This window comes from Eurosta solidaginis, chromosome 1, assembly GCF_040869045.1.
Source record: "Eurosta solidaginis isolate ZX-2024a chromosome 1, ASM4086904v1, whole genome shotgun sequence".
NCBI lineage: Eukaryota > Metazoa > Arthropoda > Insecta > Diptera > Tephritidae > Eurosta > Eurosta solidaginis.
Window position 1 is genome coordinate 7626630 of NC_090319.1, and position 24129 is coordinate 7650758.

A 24129-nucleotide genomic window follows, 5' to 3' on the forward strand; every position below is an offset into this window, starting at 1 on the left:
AAAAGGGAACACCAAACTCTCGATAGAGTGAACAAGCATTTGCGCAGCTTATCTAAAATTCTCTAAATGCTACGCCAACAATTGCAACAAAAAGAAAAAAAAAAACAACAACATCAATACCACTAGCAATTAGAATTGCAAAGCAGTAATCACGCATTCAGACCTCTAACTCTGACTGTAGAATAATGTTTTTTTTTTGAGATTTGTATTCGTTTTTATGCTTTGTAACAACAATGTCGAAAACATCGAATAATAACAATATGTGTCCCAGCAATTGCCTTGCCTAACAATGGCAACAACATCCTTCTATAATGTTTAGTGCTGCGATGATTAGTAAGACCTCACCTGGTTTGAAAGTTTTAGCATTAAATTCATAAAATTCAGATAAATCAGTTTTTTCTATAGTAAGCTGAATTTTGGTTTGAATGCAGATGCCCTTTAAAAAGCAAAAGAAAGATGCTCCATTATGGGAGGTTAGGTTAGGTTGAATTGGCCGGTCAATAAATACCTCACATAGACTGAATGTGTCCATAGTGTTATCGGAATTTGTTTGAAGACCAAACGGAAGAACCCCACTCAGGTACTAGGACTTATGTTAGAGAATAACTCCGTCCTCTTGGCAAATACTATAGGTTTTCTAGAACCTAGCTTAATTGCTGCCTCGAGATCTGATCCGGGAACCCAGTATAGATGTATGGTCCGGCCTAAGCTAAGTCTTCCCTACGCTTCTTTGCATTCCAGAACACTTCTTGTTGAAGAACTGTGTGAGATTATTGCCTTAATCGCCGTCTGACTATCAATACATTTTTGACGCGACTGCAGCATAAGCACGCTTCCTACAGAGTTTCTGCTGCTTCCTCCACGGTTATAATTTCTGCTTAAAATACGCTGCAGTAATCTGGCACTCTTAAGGATTTACTTATTTCTGGATCGAAGCAGTAAACAGCAGTCCCGACCTCTTCCATTAATTTGGAACCATCGGTATACACGTGGTAGGAGGGAGTAGTAGTAATTCTTAAATTTATTTACAGTATTGTTTATCATTTAAAAGAAAACATCTTATCGAATTTTTAGGTACTATGTTTTATTATTAGCTGATTTCGTCGAGTTATTGCCATCGATTTTGTAGTGGAGCTTTTACGGTATTTGTTTAATAATAACCAATGTGTTCCATATCAAATCAATAACTTTTCGGTAAAAATCGATAGTTTTTCGATATAAAATCTATGTGTGTTCGATAATTGGCAATACTCCAATGGCAAATTGATAACTTTATGGTAACAAATCTGTAACATTTTAGTAGTATGTCGATATTTTTCAATAAATGATAACTTTTCGATAATGAATCAATAACATACCGATAACTTTTTGAAATAATATCGATAAAGTGTTTGATAACAAATCGATACGTTCCAATAACAGGACGATAAATTTTTGATAAAACATCGATATCTTTTTGTCAATTGGATAAATTTTCGTTAAAAACCCGATAGCTGCTCGGTTCAAAATAAGTAGTTTATTCATAACCTTTGCTATCAATAGAAACTTTATGACACTCCGATAGCATATCGATACCTCGTCGATAACCGCCAGGCTTTAGCTTCGGTTTAGGCTTCGTGTCTTTCATTTCCTCCCTCCTTTTTTTTCCCTATTCATTAGTTTCCTTTATTTTCCTTTACGTTAATTTGTTTTATCTTACTATAATTTCTTTTTCTTGCTGAACCTTGATTTGCAGTCTGACTTCGCTCATCTCAACTCTACCACGTACATTGTTCCCCCATTTGACTACAGTGTAGTGACTACGCCTTCACTTATATTCTGAATGCCCTCATAAAGCATACCACTTCCAAAGACTACACTTACTCACATTTACCTTACATTTACATTCTGCATTCCCACAAAAAGTGAGCAAAGATTTTCACTGGGGTGGAGTGATACCCTATGGATTTTTTTTGGTAATGGCCTAGAAATGAAAAGTTGTCTTTATAACAGTTAAACAAAACTTCCAAATATTATTTTCGTAGGATGGCGTTTGAGGTGCCCACAGCCCCAAGAAGTTGAACAATTTTACAAAGCTCATTATTTACATATTTATTTTATTTCTTTTTTACAATACATAACTTTAGCAAAATTACATATTATAACTAAAAACGAAAAATTTTAAATGATGTTTTACAGCTTTTTGTTGATAATAGTATGTTTCTAATTAAGTATATAAGTAAGAGTTTTACAGGCACATAGTAGGCCAAGAAAATCAGTAGGCTTTGAAATTAATAAGCACAATAACAACAAGCGAAAGTAAATCAATGACAAAAAAAATATTTGTACCTACCGTCTTTTTGAAAGTTTAGTTGCGTTGGGCACCTCTAAATATACGAAGAGCGAAATAAAAATGTTCAACTTTATTTCTGGTCTAGACAGGCAACTTTCTGAAGGTCAGCCAAAAGCGATCTAGAAAAAAAATAAATTCAATCCACCCACCTACAGAGTGCAGTTAAAAATGTGCCCCTCATTCGATTTCTTTCTTTGCAGCAAATACTCAATAAGAATTTACGAAAAGTCTCTAATAATGTTGACACAAATTTGCTGAACATTTGTTAGAGATCATGCTTTTCGGTTTCTTAATTAGGCTGCTGAAGAAAAATGATAAATTGAAAACATAAAAATATGACAATGAGTCCATAATTCGTATGTCTTGAATGCGGAATTGAGTTTTTTATGAATTGGCGTTAAGCAATTTAATATCTATATAAGACGAAATTTTAACTGCAAATGTATAAACAAATAACATACATACCCATCTAACTCTCTCCCCCAACTAACCATCATCTCTCCTTCCTGTATCTTTCCTAAAAATTGCATGGCAATCTTTCTATCCGTTCTCGATTTATGGAGTGACAATCAAAATATACACTTCTTATATATATAGATTTAGTATTTGCAACTTAATTTCGTTGAACTTTGTATTAGTCATCGAATGTTTTGGTATCCTGAGCGGCAGCCTACTAAACTAAAAAAAGCAGCGAATAATCAATTACAGCAAATGCTTAACCAAATCATTGAACTTTTGGCCTATGGCAATGCGTTTTAACTTGATGGCAAAGGTCGTCTTGTGGTCATTACTTATTGGTGCCTTATGGCTTAGATTTTTTTGTAAGAGTCGTTACACCCTTTTCAAGTAAGTTTGTTACACCAATTTTATGTGCATGTAGATGTAAATAATGCAGCCTTCGGGTCTACGTGTTAAATAATATTGTAGTTTAGCAAATCAACTTAATTTTAAAGAGCTCTTAAATTGGCGTAGAAAAGCGAAAGGCATTCTTAAACATTGATAAACTTACACATTCCCAGCAAAAAAATGTAACCTTATATAAGGCTTATTTCTTATGACCAAACGGCTTATGTCATCAGGCCTTAATTCTATAAGGAATATTAGCTGTGTGGTGTATTCCTTATAATACTCGTTATTTTTGCACTTATGTCATCAAGCCTAAGGTTTATATGAAAGATAACGTTACGCATAAAGCATATAGCCCATATTGAATAAGGCTTACATAAAGAATTATTATAAGCCATTTGGTAAAGTATAACGACCTTATCATAAGACTTTTGGACAAAATAAAGTAAGGCTATATAAATAAGTTTTATAACTCACTAAGAATCCGTTAGGTTTTATTTATCATGCATTTCGTTTATGATTGGGCAACGTTAATTTTTAATTTTTTATTTACATAAGGTTTATTTGTATTGTAAATAAGTCTAAGATAAGGCGTTATTATAAGGCGTATGTTGTACTTTATTTACCTTATCTGTCTGAAGTGAAACCAGTATTCCTTATTGCTTACCGCCGCTTATGCCAGTTTTTGCTGGATTTTTATTCCTTAGGTAATTACCTTAAATTTTAAAATTATACCAGGTTGAATAGAAAAATATTGTGGTCTTACAAAGAATTGAAATGCCTTTTACTAATATGAAAATTCTGTTAGCTAATTGATTGCCCCTCATTGGCTAAAATCGTAATTGTAATAAGGAAACCTTTATTTTTTGCAAAAAGGAACAAGGCTCGTTAAAAACGAGAGTGATAAGGCAAAAGTCCTCACATCTGGGCACATTTTTAGAAAACATGTCAGAAATATGGAATCTTATCTTTATAATCAGACTTTTCCACCACAGTTTGTCACAACCGTCACACAACGTCTACTTATCTTTTTAAACGGTTTTATTTAGCTTGAATCTGTGTAGCGTTGTTTACGCATTTTGTAATTGAAATTTAAGTAACTTCCCCATAAGTTACAAGCTTGAAATATAGTTCAGAACTCGATGATAATGCAATAAAAAGAAAATCCGTTAGGCGGCGCATGGATCGAGATATTCAAAAAAATCGTACCTGTGTTCTGGTTTATTTGTTGTTTGTATGTTGTATGTGATTACTTTGTTTCTTGTAAACATGTTTTAAAGGTTCAAATATTGTGTCAGAAATTTTGTTTGTCTGTCCTAATTTTCTTTCCGGCCAATTTTTACAAGTATTTGCTTGTCATTTTTCTAAAAGGTTCTACCTCAAACGCATCTCTGTTTTTCTTCAAAAATATTTTAGAATAAAAACAACAATGCGTTATTTCAATTTATTGATGGAATTGGTGGCTACACAACTAAATAAGCAAATTGTAAAGTTCTAACAAACATGCGAGTACTCACCTGGATTTTGGGAAAGTAAAGAGAGAGCGAAACTTTTGAATTTATGAAATTATATTTATGTATTTGTTTTGTATATATAGTTTTTGTTTAATTTTAGGTAGTTATTTTACATAGTGCTTTTCTTGATACAGGACTATATGGAGTATATTGAGACATAAATAACTTAAAATTATACATATTTACACATTTTACATACAAAACCACTTTAAATAATAAATAAAATTATTTATAGCTAAAAATACATATATAAAAACTTCACTTAACATTGAAAAACATTTGTGTTAAAAAACCATTAATTTCAAGCCTTAAATTACAAATTTATCTTTAAGTTCATTGTTTTTGCCGTTTTTTTATTGTTGTAACTTATCAACTAAATAATTAAAATAGTTCTTAGAAAATAGACGAAAGTCTAAAATTGCACTAATCTTTCTGGGATCTTAGCTTAATTTAAATTTTTATGCAAACAGTTAAGTTGAAATGGAATTTAGAGAGCAACATTTAAGTGCCAATGTAAAAAAATAAATTACTTCCCTTTAAATGTTATATTACATAATTTTCATTATTTGACAAGATTTCAAATGCACTTTTGTTAACTTAGCAGTACTGATTTAGTTGTTTATAAAGATGTTTATTACATTCACTATTTCGTGTGTACGTTTACTTACATACACACACATTTATATGTAAGCGTAACCACCCACGCCTGTTACGCTTACTTCATACAACAAAAAAATAATTGCGAGTGAAATATTATTTGCACTTTTTTACGGACGGACAAACGGACGGACACGGCTTAATAAATTTTTTTCGATACTGATGATTTTGATATATGGAAATCTGTATCTACCTCGATTCCTTTATACTTGTACAACCAACCTTTGTGCAATCAAAGTTATAATACCTTGTGTAAAAGTGCAGCTGGTTATAAACAGGGTAGGTATCAATTAAAGTGGATCAATTAGTGGCTGCTTAAATATATATTTTCTAATGCTTTTTGCGGATGGCTCTTCTTATGGATGTATTTAAATACAACATACGACTCATTGGAGTCCTCAAAATGGTAATGTTTAAAAATATACTCCATAAGACAATGAAACGCCTTGTGAATTGCCCAGTTGTTTTTGTTTTGTAGACAACTAATTAAAAAATATAATTTTTTATTTATGCTTCTTTCTAATACTTTAATACTTTCTGTTCTTTTTTAAAAGAAATGCATAAATTAATTCATTTAAAAAGTTATTAAAGCTTGCTTTTCTTAGATTTTACATTATTTTATTTGCGAGCAGATGACCTTGAAGTACTTTTGATTCATTTTCGTGGAGATTCTGGAAAAGATCAAAGTTTGGTTCTATTAAATTCACTTTTTATTTAAGGACTGAAACGTGGGCTACTAAAAGCTATACGTCTTTTCTCATAGCAAGTGGATATTCTGTGAAGCTATTACATCAAAAAATGTTTCTCTTTTTCCACATTATAAAACCACAAATGTACCCGATGTAAGTATGTAGCTCCCATATCCCCTTAATCTCCCTTTAACAAACTTATAATACTACAGAAAATAATTCCGCTACAGACCACCCTAAACGATACCGAAAAAGTCGATAAACTATAACGCTAGCAGTTCCTAAATAGTTCGAAAATAATCTCGAAATAGCACATGGACGAACTATGACGGAAATAATTCCAAAATGATCCGGAGAAAGTACTGCAATGATCCCGAAATGGTGCCAAAAACCATCCGAAAAATTTTCTTAAATAGTCGCCAAATGTTACGAGAACAGCCTCAATTTACCCTCGAAATAATCCGTAACTATACCAAAAATAGTACTGAAATTATGCTGAAACGATCCCGAAAACAGTCCGGAACTTTTTCAAAACAGACAAAAATAATCTGAAACTATCTGAATATAGCTCCCGACATGTTTCTGAAATGATTCGAAATAAATCTGAAATGATTCCCAAAATAGTTTAGAAAACAATTCCGAGGTAATCCAAAAAAGTTCCAATAAGATCCCGAATCCAATTCCGAAATAGTCCTGAAACAGGCTATAAATAATCCTGAAACAATATAACATGATCACAGTGGCTAAGTGATCCCAAAATGATAGGTAAATAGTTCTGAAAATATCCCAAAAATGCGATAAAATCCTGAAACATATTATCTCAAAATCGTAACGAGAACATCTTTAAACAGTTTCGAAACTATCCAGGAAGCAACCGCGAAATGGTCCTTTGATAGTCTTGATTTGATACTGATGTTCCGATATACTTCCGAAAAAAATTCCAAAATTATACTGAATTAGATCCGAAAGAATCACGAAACAAATTTCTAAATTATTTTAAAACAGTCCCGGAGCTACCGCTAATGGTCTGAAATAAACCCAAAACTATGCTGAAAGCAACACTAGTCGAAATATTGTTTCGAAACACTTACAATAATAAAACTAACATGAAATACTGAATACTGAAATTAACATGAAACAGCACCGAAGCGACTCTTAAACGGTCTCGAAACTTTACTGAAATAGTCCAAATGCTCCTTTCCAATAAAAAAAGGATAGTACTGTCGCTTTTCCAAAATTTCTTGGACATTGGGGAGGAACTAAAGAATCTGAACCCAAAGACCTTTGAGCCCAATCTGTTACTGGCTATCCATATTTTTTTCTGATTGGTTATAAATGGTCAGAGCGACCTATAAATTTATGTTAAGAGGGACCTCGATTAAAAATAAGTTTTTCTTCATAAAGCACTCACCTTTTCGATCCGTGACCTCCGGTGACTTCGCCTTCGTTTTGCGTGTTTCGATATCAGGCATCGGAATTGGTAACTGTGCACTTTGTACAGCATTGCCACCTGACAAAGTCAATAAACGATGACCATGCGAAGCCAAATGCTGACTTAGATGCTGATGATGTTCCGACGGCGTTGAATTCGTAGGCCAATGCAAAGAATGTTGCGCTGCGGGGTGAGGATGATGAGCAACTACGATAGGCACACCATCCGGTGGCGTAATGCACGATACATAGGAATCCGCAACTGGCATCAAAGTATCAGACATCCATTCAAACGAGAATGCTGGACCTAGAGTTTGCAAGCCATTCGCACTTGCACTTAACGGACCAATAGGTGGTGCACTTGTTGGTGTTGGCGGCGTTGTAGTAATGCATGGACTTAGCTCTTGTTGTGTGGATGATGAACTATCTAGTGAGAGTTTTTGTGCTGATTCTGACCATGGTGGGCTGGGATTCCATTGATCAATAAAATCGGGCGGATCGTTAGGCAGAGACTTTTGAATAAGGCGAGGACGTGTAGGCACAACGGTGGCGAATATTACGGAAGCATGTGATTCAGCTGACGCCGACAAAAGCGCATGCGTATGTGAATGTAGATGGTAGGATGCATCCATTTCAGTTACAGTTGTAGGCATATCATCAGTATTGTCATCTGGTAGAAAGAGTGGTTGAAGTTTGCCAATCGCGCGCCTTTTCGGTGGGGGCGAACTGAGATGCTGATGACGCGCTGAGCTTGCGTTGCCATTTGCGCTTGTGCTAGACCCATTATTATGTTGATGATTGTGTTGTGAATTATTGTGACTGTGGTTTGTGTTGTTGTTATTATTGTTGTTGTTGTGATTGCTTCTTGATTTTTTATTATTATGCGTAATATAATTTGGGGTGGCGGCGTTATGACTGGACACAGAACTATTGGCGCTACTGCAGCGCATTTGACCATCACTCTGAACATCAGAAGGAGAACGCGCGCCATTCAAACCAATCGCTGAACCGCTACCTTCAGGCACCTGACTATAATCGACTGGTTCTAGACCGAGTCTATGATGATAGACGTACTGACCAACAGATGAACCGTTTATGAGACCCACATTGGTTGCCACTGTCATCGGTCCCACGCCATTATTTTGCATGTGGTGCTGTGGCTGCTGCTGCTGCTGTGACTGTTGAATGCTCAAATGAGACGCTGGCGACGCTGGGTTCATTGTTTTTGCCGTTTTTTTATTGTTGTAACTTATCAACTAAATAATTAAAATAGTTCTTAGAAAATAGACGAAAGTCTAAAATTGCACTAATCTTTCTGGGATCTTAGCTTAATTTAAATTTTTATGCAAACAGTTAAGTTGAAATGGAATTTAGAGAGCAACATTTAAGTGCCAATGTAAAAAAATAAATTACTTCCCTTTAAATGTTATATTACATAATTTTCATTATTTGACAAGATTTCAAATGCACTTTTGTTAACTTAGCAGTACTGATTTAGTTGTTTATAAAGATGTTTATTACATTCACTATTTCGTGTGTACGTTTACTTACATACACACACATTTATATGTAAGCGTAACCACCCACGCCTGTTACGCTTACTTCATACAACAAAAAAATAATTGCGAGTGAAATATTATTTGCACTTTTTTACGGACGGACAAACGGACGGACACGGCTTAATAAATTTTTTTCGATACTGATGATTTTGATATATGGAAATCTGTATCTACCTCGATTCCTTTATACTTGTACAACCAACCTTTGTGCAATCAAAGTTATAATACCTTGTGTAAAAGTGCAGCTGGTTATAAACAGGGTAGGTATCAATTAAAGTGGATCAATTAGTGGCTGCTTAAATATATATTTTCTAATGCTTTTTGCGGATGGCTCTTCTTATGGATGTATTTAAATACAACATACGACTCATTGGAGTCCTCAAAATGGTAATGTTTAAAAATATACTCCATAAGACAATGAAACGCCTTGTGAATTGCCCAGTTGTTTTTGTTTTGTAGACAACTAATTAAAAAATATAATTTTTTATTTATGCTTCTTTCTAATACTTTAATACTTTCTGTTCTTTTTTAAAAGAAATGCATAAATTAATTCATTTAAAAAGTTATTAAAGCTTGCTTTTCTTAGATTTTACATTATTTTATTTGCGAGCAGATGACCTTGAAGTACTTTTGATTCATTTTCGTGGAGATTCTGGAAAAGATCAAAGTTTGGTTCTATTAAATTCACTTTTTATTTAAGGACTGAAACGTGGGCTACTAAAAGCTATACGTCTTTTCTCATAGCAAGTGGATATTCTGTGAAGCTATTACATCAAAAAATGTTTCTCTTTTTCCACATTATAAAACCACAAATGTACCCGATGTAAGTATGTAGCTCCCATATCCCCTTAATCTCCCTTTAACAAACTTATAATACTACAGAAAATAATTCCGCTACAGACCACCCTAAACGATACCGAAAAAGTCGATAAACTATAACGCTAGCAGTTCCTAAATAGTTCGAAAATAATCTCGAAATAGCACATGGACGAACTATGACGGAAATAATTCCAAAATGATCCGGAGAAAGTACTGCAATGATCCCGAAATGGTGCCAAAAACCATCCGAAAAATTTTCTTAAATAGTCGCCAAATGTTACGAGAACAGCCTCAATTTACCCTCGAAATAATCCGTAACTATACCAAAAATAGTACTGAAATTATGCTGAAACGATCCCGAAAACAGTCCGGAACTTTTTCAAAACAGACAAAAATAATCTGAAACTATCTGAATATAGCTCCCGACATGTTTCTGAAATGATTCGAAATAAATCTGAAATGATTCCCAAAATAGTTTAGAAAACAATTCCGAGGTAATCCAAAAAAGTTCCAATAAGATCCCGAATCCAATTCCGAAATAGTCCTGAAACAGGCTATAAATAATCCTGAAACAATATAACATGATCACAGTGGCTAAGTGATCCCAAAATGATAGGTAAATAGTTCTGAAAATATCCCAAAAATGCGATAAAATCCTGAAACATATTATCTCAAAATCGTAACGAGAACATCTTTAAACAGTTTCGAAACTATCCAGGAAGCAACCGCGAAATGGTCCTTTGATAGTCTTGATTTGATACTGATGTTCCGATATACTTCCGAAAAAAATTCCAAAATTATACTGAATTAGATCCGAAAGAATCACGAAACAAATTTCTAAATTATTTTAAAACAGTCCCGGAGCTACCGCTAATGGTCTGAAATAAACCCAAAACTATGCTGAAAGCAACACTAGTCGAAATATTGTTTCGAAACACTTACAATAATAAAACTAACATGAAATACTGAATACTGAAATTAACATGAAACAGCACCGAAGCGACTCTTAAACGGTCTCGAAACTTTACTGAAATAGTCCAAATGTTCCTTTCCAATAAAAAAAGGATAGTACTGTCGCTTTTCCAAAATTTCTTGGACATTGGGGAGGAACTAAAGAATCTGAACCCAAAGACCTTTGAGCCCAATCTGTTACTGGCTATCCATATTTTTTTCTGATTGGTTATAAATGGTCAGAGCGACCTATAAATTTATGTTAAGAGGGACCTCGATTAAAAATAAGTTTTTCTTCATAAAGCACTCACCTTTTCGATCCGTGACCTCCGGTGACTTCGCCTTCGTTTTGCGTGTTTCGATATCAGGCATCGGAATTGGTAACTGTGCACTTTGTACAGCATTGCCACCTGACAAAGTCAATAAACGATGACCATGCGAAGCCAAATGCTGACTTAGATGCTGATGATGTTCCGACGGCGTTGAATTCGTAGGCCAATGCAAAGAATGTTGCGCTGCGGGGTGAGGATGATGAGCAACTACGATAGGCACACCATCCGGTGGCGTAATGCACGATACATAGGAATCCGCAACTGGCATCAAAGTATCAGACATCCATTCAAACGAGAATGCTGGACCTAGAGTTTGCAAGCCATTCGCACTTGCACTTAACGGACCAATAGGTGGTGCACTTGTTGGTGTTGGCGGCGTTGTAGTAATGCATGGACTTAGCTCTTGTTGTGTGGATGATGAACTATCTAGTGAGAGTTTTTGTGCTGATTCTGACCATGGTGGGCTGGGATTCCATTGATCAATAAAATCGGGCGGATCGTTAGGCAGAGACTTTTGAATAAGGCGAGGACGTGTAGGCACAACGGTGGCGAATATTACGGAAGCATGTGATTCAGCTGACGCCGACAAAAGCGCATGCGTATGTGAATGTAGATGGTAGGATGCATCCATTTCAGTTACAGTTGTAGGCATATCATCAGTATTGTCATCTGGTAGAAAGAGTGGTTGAAGTTTGCCAATCGCGCGCCTTTTCGGTGGGGGCGAACTGAGATGCTGATGACGCGCTGAGCTTGCGTTGCCATTTGCGCTTGTGCTAGACCCATTATTATGTTGATGATTGTGTTGTGAATTATTGTGACTGTGGTTTGTGTTGTTGTTATTATTGTTGTTGTTGTGATTGCTTCTTGATTTTTTATTATTATGCGTAATATAATTTGGGGTGGCGGCGTTATGACTGGACACAGAACTATTGGCGCTACTGCAGCGCATTTGACCATCACTCTGAACATCAGAAGGAGAACGCGCGCCATTCAAACCAATCGCTGAACCGCTACCTTCAGGCACCTGACTATAATCGACTGGTTCTAGACCGAGTCTATGATGATAGACGTACTGACCAACAGATGAACCGTTTATGAGACCCACATTGGTTGCCACTGTCATCGGTCCCACGCCATTATTTTGCATGTGGTGCTGTGGCTGCTGCTGCTGCTGTGACTGTTGAATGCTCAAATGAGACGCTGGCGAACTTTCCGTACTACCACCACTTGTACTCCCCACACTTATGCTACCTCCGCTAGTGGCGCCAGTAGGCGTATGATAGGTGGCGTATGCCGTCGCCGTCATTGTTTGATATTGATGATGCGGATGCTGATGATGTTGGTGAGGATGAGGATGCGCTTGTGTATGTTGATGCGGATGGAGGTGTTGATGATGGGCATGTGCGTGCGCATGATGTGGATGCAATGCTGCCGCATAAGCTGTTGATGCAGTAGCCGGAAGCGCGGTGGCTGCAGCGACGGCGCCTGTATGATGATGCGTGTGCGGATGCACCGCGTGATGATGTGCATGATGATGATAGTAGACAGCAGCAGCACCAACCGGTGTTGTAGGTGCTATGCGTGTGGGCGCATCAAAAGCTAGCCCAAATTGTATCTTCGATTGCACTGAATAATAGTGATAGAGCCATGAATTGGCGAGCATAACGGAGGCCTCACGTTCGCTGTGTGTGTGGAGGGGGATGAATTGATTTGAAGTTTTGCACATTGGTTGGTCGCAAGGAGATGAGTTTTCAAATTGGTAGAGTACGGTTGGTGTGAAAAATTTTGGAAAAAAAGAAAAAGAAAATAAATTGATTAGGTTTGATGCATGCCGAAGTTCTGTTAGCTTGAAAGTAGAGGCTGATATAATTATTTAGGTATATACATTTTTTAAATGCCGGAGAAGTTATTATTGCATAAGAAACGGAAAACGAGGATCAGAATTAGTGAAGAAGAGAATTACGTTAAGGGTACAGTTGGAAATATTCATGTAACTGTGAATTTGTCACAGCGACCGTGTTATCATAGCAAATACATTAAAGAAAGGTTTTTTAAAATGTGTAGTTTCGTAGTTAACGAATAAACGAATGAAAGATGACGATCCGGCCAAGAAAGTGTTTCTATCGGAACCCGCGTCTGGAAGTAGAGGTAGAGGTCGGCCACTACTCCGCTGGAAGAACCAGGTGGAAAGCGATTTAAACGCCCTTTGTGTGACCAATTGGCGCCGGTTGGCAGATAGAAGGAGCGACTGGCGCGCCTTGTTGGACGGTCATAACCGTTTAAACGGCTAAGCGCCAATTAAGTAAGTAACTAACAATTTTTTGTGGCACTTAGGAGTAGATAGCGGAACAAATCAGGAATAATAGTTCTGCTGTGAGTAGGCCTGTGATTGTGATAATTGGAAATAGTGATTTTTAACAGCGACTTAGATTATATTTTGCTTGTATAACTCTTCAATCATACTAGCGGCTAAAAATCACCTTGACAGAGAGGTATTTGCCAAGTATAGTTGAAATAAAAGTTATGTAACGAGTAACTTTTTATTATGCGCAAAAAAATTCTATCACACAAGTGACTGACAGTATGCTTGAGTTCCTTTGTTATATGTTTTATATGATGAGTGGCAAATGTCAATGTGAGAGACCCCGACATTAAAAGTTAGGGCGATATGCATATAAAATTTTGTCCTATATGCGTTAAAATTTCGTTTTCTTATAGGCAAGGTAGATTAAGTACTTGAGAAATAATTATATAACTCACTTCAAAACTTGGTTTGTGCATACAATAACCGGTTGTTGGTTTGTGTCTTGACTATCACGCACTTGTAATACCACATGCACCCAAATGAAGTCGCCTTGCCTTCGCTGCATACGTACCAATAGTATACAAGATCTATCTTGCTCTGATTGAGTTACTGTAATTGAAGAGAGAAATATTTGAACATGAAATAAGTACGCAAAGCATAACTAACATAAATGACTTGTTAAAACTTAACAGTATCACATGGAATAACAAAATAAAACATAACATAATATAAGAAATAGCATCATAAAATAACATAATGCAAAATTACCTAATTTAGCAACAAAATAATATTTAATAAGATAATATGACATACCACAAAAAAAAAAAAATAAACATAACACAGCTTAACCCAACATAACACGCTACAATATACATACATCACAATATAACGTCGCATTACATATTTTACAAATCATAACACAACATAATATAACATAACATAGCATAACATAACATTAAAAAAGCAAAAATAGCATACCAAAAGAAAACAGCATAAAGTAAATCATAAAATAACATAACATAACATAATATAATATATCATAATATAACTTTAGCATAAAGTACTAGGCTAAATGCTATGTTATGTTAACATGAGACCCCAAAAAATATGTCCCAGTGGGTTAGACGTACTCCACATATATATCTAACTGCATCGTTAAAACTTTTGTTATTGTCTGAGATTTTAGCAACAAAGGGATATGAAAAATAAAAGTTTTTTTGACTGATATTTAGTATAGACCTCGAATAACTGTTATTTTTAGATTTGTAAAAAAGTCCCCATTTCAAGTACGGAATCGACTGTTAACAAAAGTCTTTTATTGCAACACTAAGGAAAAATCCATGGGAGCTGAAACAAAAAGCTCGTAGCGTTTGCGTTTATGGTTCAATGACTCCAGAATGGCTGGACCGATTTAAGAAAAACAAGTAAGGAAGGTTAAGTTCGGGTGTAACCGAGCATTACATACTCAGTTGAGAGCTATGGTGACAACATAAGGGAAAATAACCATGTAGGAAAATGAACCGAGGGAAACCCTGGAATGTGTTTGTATGACATGTGTATCAAATGAAAGGCATTAAAGAGTATTTTATGAGGGAGTGGGCCATAGTTCTATAGGTGAAGGCGTTTGCCAGATATCGACCAAAATGTGGACCAGGGTGACCCAGAACATCATCTGTTGGATACCGCTAATTAATTTAAATATGTAATACCTGCAAAGATTTCAAGGGTTTTTATTTCGCCCTGCAGAACATTTTCATTTTCTTCTACTTAATATGGTAGGTGTCACAACCATTTTACAAAGTTTTTTCCAAAGTTATATTTCGCGTCAATAAACCAATCCAATTACCATGTTTCATCCCTTTTTTCGTATTTGGTATAGAATTATGGCATTTTTTTCATTTTTCGGAATTTTCGATATCGAAAAAGTGGGCGTGGTCATAGTCGGATCTCGTACATTTTTTACACCAAGATAAAGTGCGTTCAGATAAGTACGTGAACTAAGTTCAGTAAAAATATGTCGATTTTTGCTGTAGTTATCGTGTTAACGGCCATGCGGAAGGACAGACGGACGACCGTGTATAAAAACTGGGCGTGGCTTCAACCGATTTCGCCCATTTTTACAGAAAGCAGTTAAAGTCATAAAATCTATGCCCCTACCAAATTTCAAAAGGATTGGTAAATTTTTGTTCGACTTATGGCATTAAAAGTATCCTAGACAAATTAAATGAAAAAGGGCGGAGCCACGCCCATTTTGAAATTTTCGTTTATTTTTGTATTTTGTTGCACCATATCATTACTGGAGTTGAATGTTGACATAATTTACTTATATACTGTAAAGATATTAAATTTTTTGTTAAAATTTTACTTAAAAAAATTTTTTTTTAAAAGTGGGAGTGGTCCTTCTCCGATTTTGCTAATTTTTATTAAGCGTAAATATAGTAATAGGAGTAACGTTCCTGCCAAATTTCATTATGATATCTTCAACGACTGCCCAATTACAGCTTGCAAAATTTTAAATTACCTTCTTTTAAAAGTGGGCGGTACCACGCCCATTGTCCAAAATTTTACTAATTTTCAATTCTGCGTCATAAGTTCAACTCACCTACCAAATTTCATCGCTTTATCTGTCTTTGGTAATGAATTATTGCACTTTTTCGGTTTTTCGAAATTTTCGATATCGAAAAAGTGGGCGTGGTTATAGTCCGATATCGTTCATTTTAAATAGCCATCTGAGATGAGTGCTCAGGAACCCACATACCAAATTTCATCAAGATACCTCAAAATTTACTCAAGTTATCGTGTTAACGGACGGACGGACATGGCTAAATCAAATTTTTTTCGATCCTGATGATTTTGATATATGGAAGTCTATATCTATCTCGACTCCTTTATACCTGTACAACCAACCGTTATGCAATCAAACTTAATATACTCTGTGAGCTCTGCTCAACTGAGTATAAAAACTTGACACATATACAACATAAGGGCGGTGTGGATCCACGCCTCTGGCTACAGCTACTTAAAAATTTGTGTAAAAGTTATAGAGCTAAGAATATTGATCTTGGCAAATAACATTAAATAAATGGGGCATAGATATTGAGGTTTAAATAATATTTTTAAACCGGGCAGTGCTACTCCGCTCCTAATTCGAAAACGTGCGCAGTTGCATCCTCACTCTAGCTCCTGATTGCTTCTGGAAAAAATTTGGGATTATTTATTTTGCAAGCGTTTTGGAACCATTTCGAGACCGTTTCGAATTTGTGCTCTTGCTAATTTTGGAATTACTTTGCGATTATTTTCAGGATTACTTTGGAAATTTTTAGGGTTGTTTCAGAATCTTTTCGGGACTATTTTGTGATTGCGCAAGAATTATATTGGGAAAACTTCGATTGTGATAATTCGAAACTACCATTACCTTTCTAGTGGTTTTCACGTTAATAACGGGATTTTTTCAGGATTATTACTTCATCTCCGCCAATTTTTTTCAAATCGTTATAAATCTCCGTAGAGTCTAAAAAGTTTTGTTTATGTAGTCAGATTAAGGCCCAACAAGTTACGCAATTCACAGAATGTCGTATTCGTTGTAAAGAATTAAGTTTCTATTTCCATGGTTTCCAATATAAAATTTTATTATAACATAGCCTTTACGACGGATGAATAAGAGGTCTGAGTATTAGAAAAGTTAGCAGTGTGAATTCCTCAAATAATATTAAATTTTTCAATTCAACGAAATTTTATATTTTATTTTCTTCATGCGGACGAAGCCGCTGGTAAATTCTACTATGCAATAAATAGCATAAAACAAGAGCTGGGAAACCAATTTCTTGCAGCACATACTTACTCAGTCTATGTTTACTTTGCGCCTCACGTGAATTCTCTGAATGTAAAAGGTTGTACCATGACAGACCATGTATATCACTTTTGCTGTAACCCAAATGAAATTCGCCACTGCCAATTAAAAAACAAAAAAACAACAATTAAAAATCAATAAAAATGTTTAACAAATTTTGTTTTTTATTAAATAATTTAATTAAGAAAATTAAAAATCAAGCATTTACTTAAAAGTACGCTAAATAAATTTATATTTTACTGCGCATGCGCGGGCTACTCACTTTTTATCAATATGTGCGATTTTCATATCCATTGAATGAATGGTGGTAAAGACATTGGTGGCGCCCTGCACCACACATTCGCGCGTCTCAGGCATGGCAATGGGTGTGCATGTAGCCAAAAAGACCGGCTCATTGCGACTGCATAGCGGTAAAAATGACAGATAATGACCCTGAACTAGCACAACCTGCAAGGCAGAACAAAAAAAAAAAAATAAAAATTTATAGAGAATTGAATATGAGCTGAATCATAAGGGGAGTTGAGCTAAATGAACGCCTAAAAAAATATATATATATTTAAAAAATAAGACGAAGAATTGAAATTTGTACATTTTATTGTTTTATTGCAATATTGAATAAAAGAAAAAAAAATAGGGAATAAAAAATCTGCTATAAGCGGGTGTTACTACCAAAGTATCACAAAATACCAATGAGTTAGCGCATTCGCATTGGGTTTTTTGCTTTTTCACTTTATTAAGTAGTTTTAAGCAAGTATTTGTATATTGTAATTTACCATTTAAATATCTGTTATTCTATATCTCGATATATTACACTGTTTTATGTAGCACACCCTCTCAATGGCACAAGTGAATGCGCGCTGTGCCAAATGCACAGTTGGTGGTGGATTTTTATTCCAAAGCTTGACCGCCTGCCAGTTTCCGTTGATAGTTCATAATTCAAATTTGCTTGGCAGCTTTTAATTTTTATAAGTTATAGCAAAATGTTTGTTATATTTAGCAAATTTATCATTTCATATGAGTTAAACCACTACAGATATATCTATGAAATCAATGTTTATGGTATAGGCAATTTGCTACAAAAATTTGGGTAAAATTTGAAAATTTTTTAGCTTTAAATCGGTATACGGTTTTATAAATCGAGGCACAAAATGGTTTTTTGTAAAGCTATCAGGGAAACGAGATAGATATAGCTTTCTATTCATCAAAGTTTTCACTGTCGAAAAATATTTCCATTGAGCCATTGGTCTGTGCGTCGGCCACGATTACTAGAATCAAAACTTAAATAGCTAAACCAACTTTTGTACATGGATTATTTTTGCACCCAGGCTAAATTGGTTTTAAAAATAGGTGAAATCGGATTGTAACCACGCCCACCTTTTAAATATGGATAGTTCCGAAAAAGGGGAAAAATTAGGATAGTCATATGAGGAAACTGATAAATTGTTGAAGGTTTTCTAATGGAGCTTAAGAATTTCCTTAGGTTTTGGTAAATAAGTTTGCATAGAGATTGTTTTGGAATAACTTCAAGATAATTTCTGAAATCATTTCGGCATTGTTTTCGTGATAAGTTTAATTCAATATCGGTATCATCTACTATTTAGGGACTGTCTTCGTATCGATTCGGAACTGTTTTCAGGCACTATTAAGGAACTCTTTCAGATGAGGAATTCTTTGAGACAAGAGCGGAATTAATTCACAATTATTTTTGGGATACTTTCAATGTTTGGTTTCTAAGTCGTTTCAGGACAATTTAGGGTTGATCTCGTATAGTTCTCGGAACTATCTCAGAATCATTTGAAGTTGTTGTCGGGATTATTTTAGAACTATTTTGGGATAGTACCATAGTTTTTATACTCATTTGAGCAGAGCTCACAGAGTATATTAACTTTGATTGGATGACAGTTGGTTGTACAGGTATAAAGGAATCGAGGTAGATATAGGCTTCCATATATCAAAATCATCAGTATCGAAAAAAAATTCGATTGAGCCGTTAACACTATAACTTGAGTAAATTTTGAGGTATCTTGATGAAATTTGGTATGTAGGTAGAACTCATCTCAGATCGCTATTTAAAATGAACGATATCGGACAATAACCAAGCCCACTTTTTCGATATCGAAAATTTCGAAAAATCGAAAAAGTGCGATAATTCATTACCAAATACGGATTAAGCGATGAAACTTGGTAGGTGACTTGAACTTATGACGCAGAATAGAAAACTAGTAAAATTTTGGACAATGGGTGTGGCACCGCCCACTTTTAAAAGAAGGTAATTTAGAATTTTTGCAAGCTGTAATTTGGCAGTCGTTGAAGATATCATGATTTGGCAGGAACGTTATTCTTATTACTATATGTCTGCATAATAAAAATTAGCAAAATCGGAGAACGACCACGCCCACTTTAAAAAAAAAGTTTTTTTTAAATTCAAATTTTAAAAGAAAAGTTAATATCTTTACAATATATAAGTAAATTATGTCAACATTCAACTCCAGTAATGATATGTTGCAACAAAATACAAAAATAAAAGAAAATTTCAAAATGGGCGTGGCTCCGCCCTTTTTCATTTAATTTGTCTAGGATACTTTTAATGCCATAAGTCGAACAAAAATTTACCAATCCTTGTGAAATTTGGTAGAGGCTTAGACTCTAGGACGATAACTGTTTTTTGTGAAAAGGGCGAAATCGGTTGAAGCCACGCCCAGTTTTTATGCACAGTCGACCGTCTGTCCTTCCGCGCGGCCGTTAACACGATAACTTGAGCAAAAATCGATATATCTTTACTAAACTCAGTTCACGTACTTATCTGAACTCACTTTGTATTGGTGTAAAAAATGGCCGAAATCCGACTATGACCACGCCCACTTTTTCGATTTCGAAAATTTCGAAAAATTAAAAAAAATGTCATAATTCTATACCAAATACGAAAAATGGATGAAACATGGTAATTGGATTGGTTTATTGACGCAAAATATAACTTTAGAAAAAAACTTGGTAAAATGGGTGTGACACCTACCATATTAAGTAGAAGAAAATGAAAAAGTTTTGCAGGGCGAAATCAAAAGCCCTTGGAATCTTGGAAGGAATACTGTTCTGGGTATTACATATATAAATAAATTAGCAGTACCCGACAGATGATGTTCTGGATCACCCTGGTCCACATTTTGGTCGATATCTCGAAAACGCCTTCACATATACAACTAATGGCCTCCCCCTTTTAAAACCCTCATTAACACCTTTCATTTGATACCCATATCGTCCTACAAAATTTCTAGAGTCACCACTGGCCCAACTTTATGGCGATATCTCGAAAAGGCATCCACCTGTAGAACTAAGGCCCACTCCCTTTTAAAATACTCATTAACACCTTTCATTTGATACCCATATCGTACAAACAAATTCTAGAGTCACCCCTGGTCCACGTTTATGGCAATATCTCGAAAGGGCGTCCACCCATAGAACTTAGGCCCACGCCCTTTTAAAATTATCATTAACACATTTCATTTGATACCCATATCGTACAAACAAATTCTAGAGTCAGGCCTGGTCCACGTTTATGGCGATATCTCGAAAAGGCGTCCACCTATAGAACTTAGGCCCACTCCCTTTTAAAATTATCATTAACACATTTCATTTGATACCCATATCGTACAAACAAATTCTAGAGTCAGGCCTGGTTCACTTTTATGGCGATATCCCTAAATGGCGTCCATCTATAGAACTATGGCCCACTTCCTCTTAAAATACTCTTTAGTACCTTCCATGTGATACACATGTCATACAAACACATTCCAGGGTTACCTTAGGTTCTTTTTACAACATGGTGATTTTCCCTTACTTTGTCTCCACAGCTCTCAACTGAGTATGTAATGTTCGGTTGCACCCGAACTTAGCCTTCCTTACTTGTTTTTGTATAGTTTTAGTGTAATTTCAGGATTATTTTCAGTATCATCTCGGGACTATTAATAATTTATTATCTTCCATTACCCATAGGAAAAGTGGTTTTAAAACTCATACAACTATGTGCCTGCTCAATTCCACTTAAGTTTATTTTGTATGTGAGTCAGATCAAGGCTCATGCTATGTAGGAAAAGAGGGCGATTCACCAATATATTTAAAGTTTCAACTTAACAAAATTTTGCGCCACTGTTAAGGCCTGGTGCCTATTAATTCCGAAATGTTAAATTCCATATAAAAAGTTTTTTCGAAACTTCGAATTTAGAATCTTATTTATTGCCTATTATGGGTAAGTAATTTACAATTAATATTCAATTAAATTATATCACATTGCTATTGTTCAGTTGATATCCATAATATGGCAATAATTGCATTAATTAGACTACATACTCTTCTCTATTTGAGATCATCTCTGATGATGGAACCTAAGTTGCAACCAGCAAAAAAACCAAAAACAAAAGTATTTGCCTTTAAGCTAAAAATTTTATGAAATGAAATTGAGGTCTATTAATGGAAAAAAGGTACTATTCTATAAGAAACGCTGTGTTTGGCTAACATACCGAAGATTCAATATTTGGTTAAAGGGATAGCTAACAAAAAATTGTTTTCTTCTCAAGCTTACAACCTTTTCCCCGCACATTTAACTACTTATAAGACTATCCTCGTATATATGCAAGCCGCCACTTCCACATATCCAATCAATATTGTGTTACAAGTGACTAATTTCAGCTCGCAAATTTAAAAACAGTTTTAGCGTAAATTTCAATTCGAATTTGAGTGACTTATATTAGCTGTGCAAAACTTATATACTACTTTATACACTATGACTAAGATTTATGTGTAACTCGGGGTGGCCATAATGCAAAAAACTGTTAAATTGCTTTTAAAAATAACATATAGACATTTGTTAAGAGCGCAAAATTTGCAAGTTCGCTTTGGGAGGCATGAGTGTTGACATAAGAATTTGAGTATTTAGGGCGGCATATTTGTTTTTTTTTTTTTTTTTTTTGTATAAAACGTAGAAATTACATAAAGTGTAAATTGTGTGTCTGAAAGTCTTAAGTGAATTCAAAGGCAATTTATAATATTAGATTGATACATTATTATGTATTTTTTTTCAATTAAGGCCTTCGTAGAATCACACCACCGGGAACGCTCGACAGGTAGCCTGTGAACAGCATGGGGCATTGGGATGTATCATTAGAATTAAGAAGTACATCGAAAAATGCGTGAGTATCATGTACTCGTGACGTAAGATGTGTAAACATGCAGGTGCACGTCCCGAAAGTAATGTTTTTAAGTTAGCTAGTGATCGCCTAGAGGTTATAATTAAACCATAACAGAATGAACTTTATCAGGAACTATTAACATGGGACTTTTTCAAGAGAAATTCGTCGGCTTCTTATCTGTAACAACCGACACTGATATATTATCGCTTTATTATTGGCATATTATCTATTGCAAATAATTTTCGTCGAGTTATTGGTCTTTATTGGCTTCTTATCGCTTTTATAAAGGATGCTAACAGATACGAATCGATAACTTTTCGGTATCAAATTGATACATTTTTTTCTAACAAATCCATAGCTTTGCGATGAAAAATCTTTGACTCTCGATAACTTTTCGATGAATAACCGTTAACTTTCTGATAACATATTGATAACTTTTCAATGATTTCGAAGAATAAATTCCGGGTGAAATAACAAATGCATCACTTCTGGTCGACAGATACTTAATGGTAGAGTTTTCATAGATTACCATTTCGTGTCTCGCTTTCTCTGCGTAAAACTGTTCTCTGCGCAGGAAAGCATATACTAGCCTCAGATATTCTATCTACCCAAATGAACTAGCTAAAGTGGGGACGATCATCTGCGATGTTAGTTGAGTCATTCAAAAACTTTAAGGAGGCAAATTCTGATTAAAAAACAACAAAGCACAGGCTCTCTTTAACTAAAACTCCGTAACGTAAGGCATTGATCTTCTTTTAAAAAATAAATAAAAATCTGCATCTTCCTCGACAACGCACCAATTAACATTCAACAATTTCAACAGAAAACTAGCCTGCAGATAGTTCAAGGAATCGCTGCGTCATTTACTTCGCCATAGACCAACGTAAAATAAAAACAAGTAAGGAAGGCTAAGTTCGGGTGTAACCGAACATTACGTACTCAGTTGAGAGCTGTGGAGACTAAGTAAGGGAAAATCACCATGTTGTAAAAAGAACCTAGGGTAACCCTGGAATGTGTTTGTATGACATGTGTATCAAATGGAAGGTATTAAAGAGTATTTTAAGAGGGAGTAGGCCATAGTTCTATAGGTGGACGCCATTTAGGGATATCGCCATAAAGGTGGATCAGGGTTGACTCTAGGATTTGTTTGTAGGATATGGGTATCAAATGAAAGGTGTTAATGATAATTTTAAAAGGGAGTGGGCCTAAGTTCTATAGGTGGACGCCTTTTCGAGATATCGCCATAAACGTGGACCAGGGTGACTCTAGAATTTATTTTGTATGATATGGCTATCAAATGAAAGGTATTAATGAGTATTTTAAAAGGGCGTGGGCCTAAGTTCTATAGATGGACGCTTTTTCGAGATATCGCCATAAGGATGGACCAAGGGTGACTCTAGAATTTGTTTGTACGATATAAATGAAAGGTGTTAATGAGTATTTTAAGAGGGCGCGGGCCTTAGTTCTATATGTGGACGCCTTTTCGAGATATCGCCATAAAGGTGGACCAGGGGTGACTCTAGAATTTTTTTGTACGATATGGGTATCAAATGAAAGGTGTTAATGAGTATTTTAAAAAGGAGCGGGCCTTAGTTCTATATGTGGATGCCTTTTCGAGATATCGCCATAAACGTGGACCAGGGGTGACTCTGGAATACGAT

The 24129-nt window shown here is 35.2% G+C and overlaps 2 protein-coding genes across 7 annotated transcripts in view; both read right to left on the reverse strand.

Moving 5' to 3' along the window:
* Window positions 1–5029: 5029 nt before the first annotated feature.
* On the reverse strand, window positions 5030–8689 carry LOC137247945 (myelin gene regulatory factor-like A). Its single transcript, XM_067778873.1, has 2 exons — window positions 7450–8689; window positions 5030–6020 (listed from the first exon to the last, which is right to left on the reverse strand). Exons 1-2 carry the CDS (start codon window positions 8687–8689, stop codon window positions 6004–6006), a joined length of 1257 nt encoding a protein of 418 aa, XP_067634974.1. The 3' UTR covers window positions 5030–6003.
* Window positions 8590–24129, reverse strand: part of dysf (dysfusion) — a 177222-nt gene continuing 161682 nt past the window's right edge. For 4 of the 6 annotated variants that reach the window (XM_067778839.1, XM_067778865.1, XM_067778832.1 and 1 more), the window contains 5 exons: window positions 17548–17732; window positions 17277–17383; window positions 13891–14044; window positions 11110–12812; window positions 9615–9703 (listed from right to left, as the gene is read on the reverse strand). In XM_067778839.1, coding sequence (XP_067634940.1) covers window positions 9618–9703; window positions 11110–12812; window positions 13891–14044; window positions 17277–17383; window positions 17548–17732 — 2235 coding nt within the window. In that variant the 3' untranslated portion in view covers window positions 9615–9617. Of the gene's footprint in view, window positions 8726–9544; window positions 9704–11109; window positions 12813–13890; window positions 14045–17276; window positions 17384–17547; window positions 17733–24129 lie in introns of those variants that run through there. The other 2 variants (XM_067778852.1, XM_067778859.1) reach the window with 2 other exon arrangements.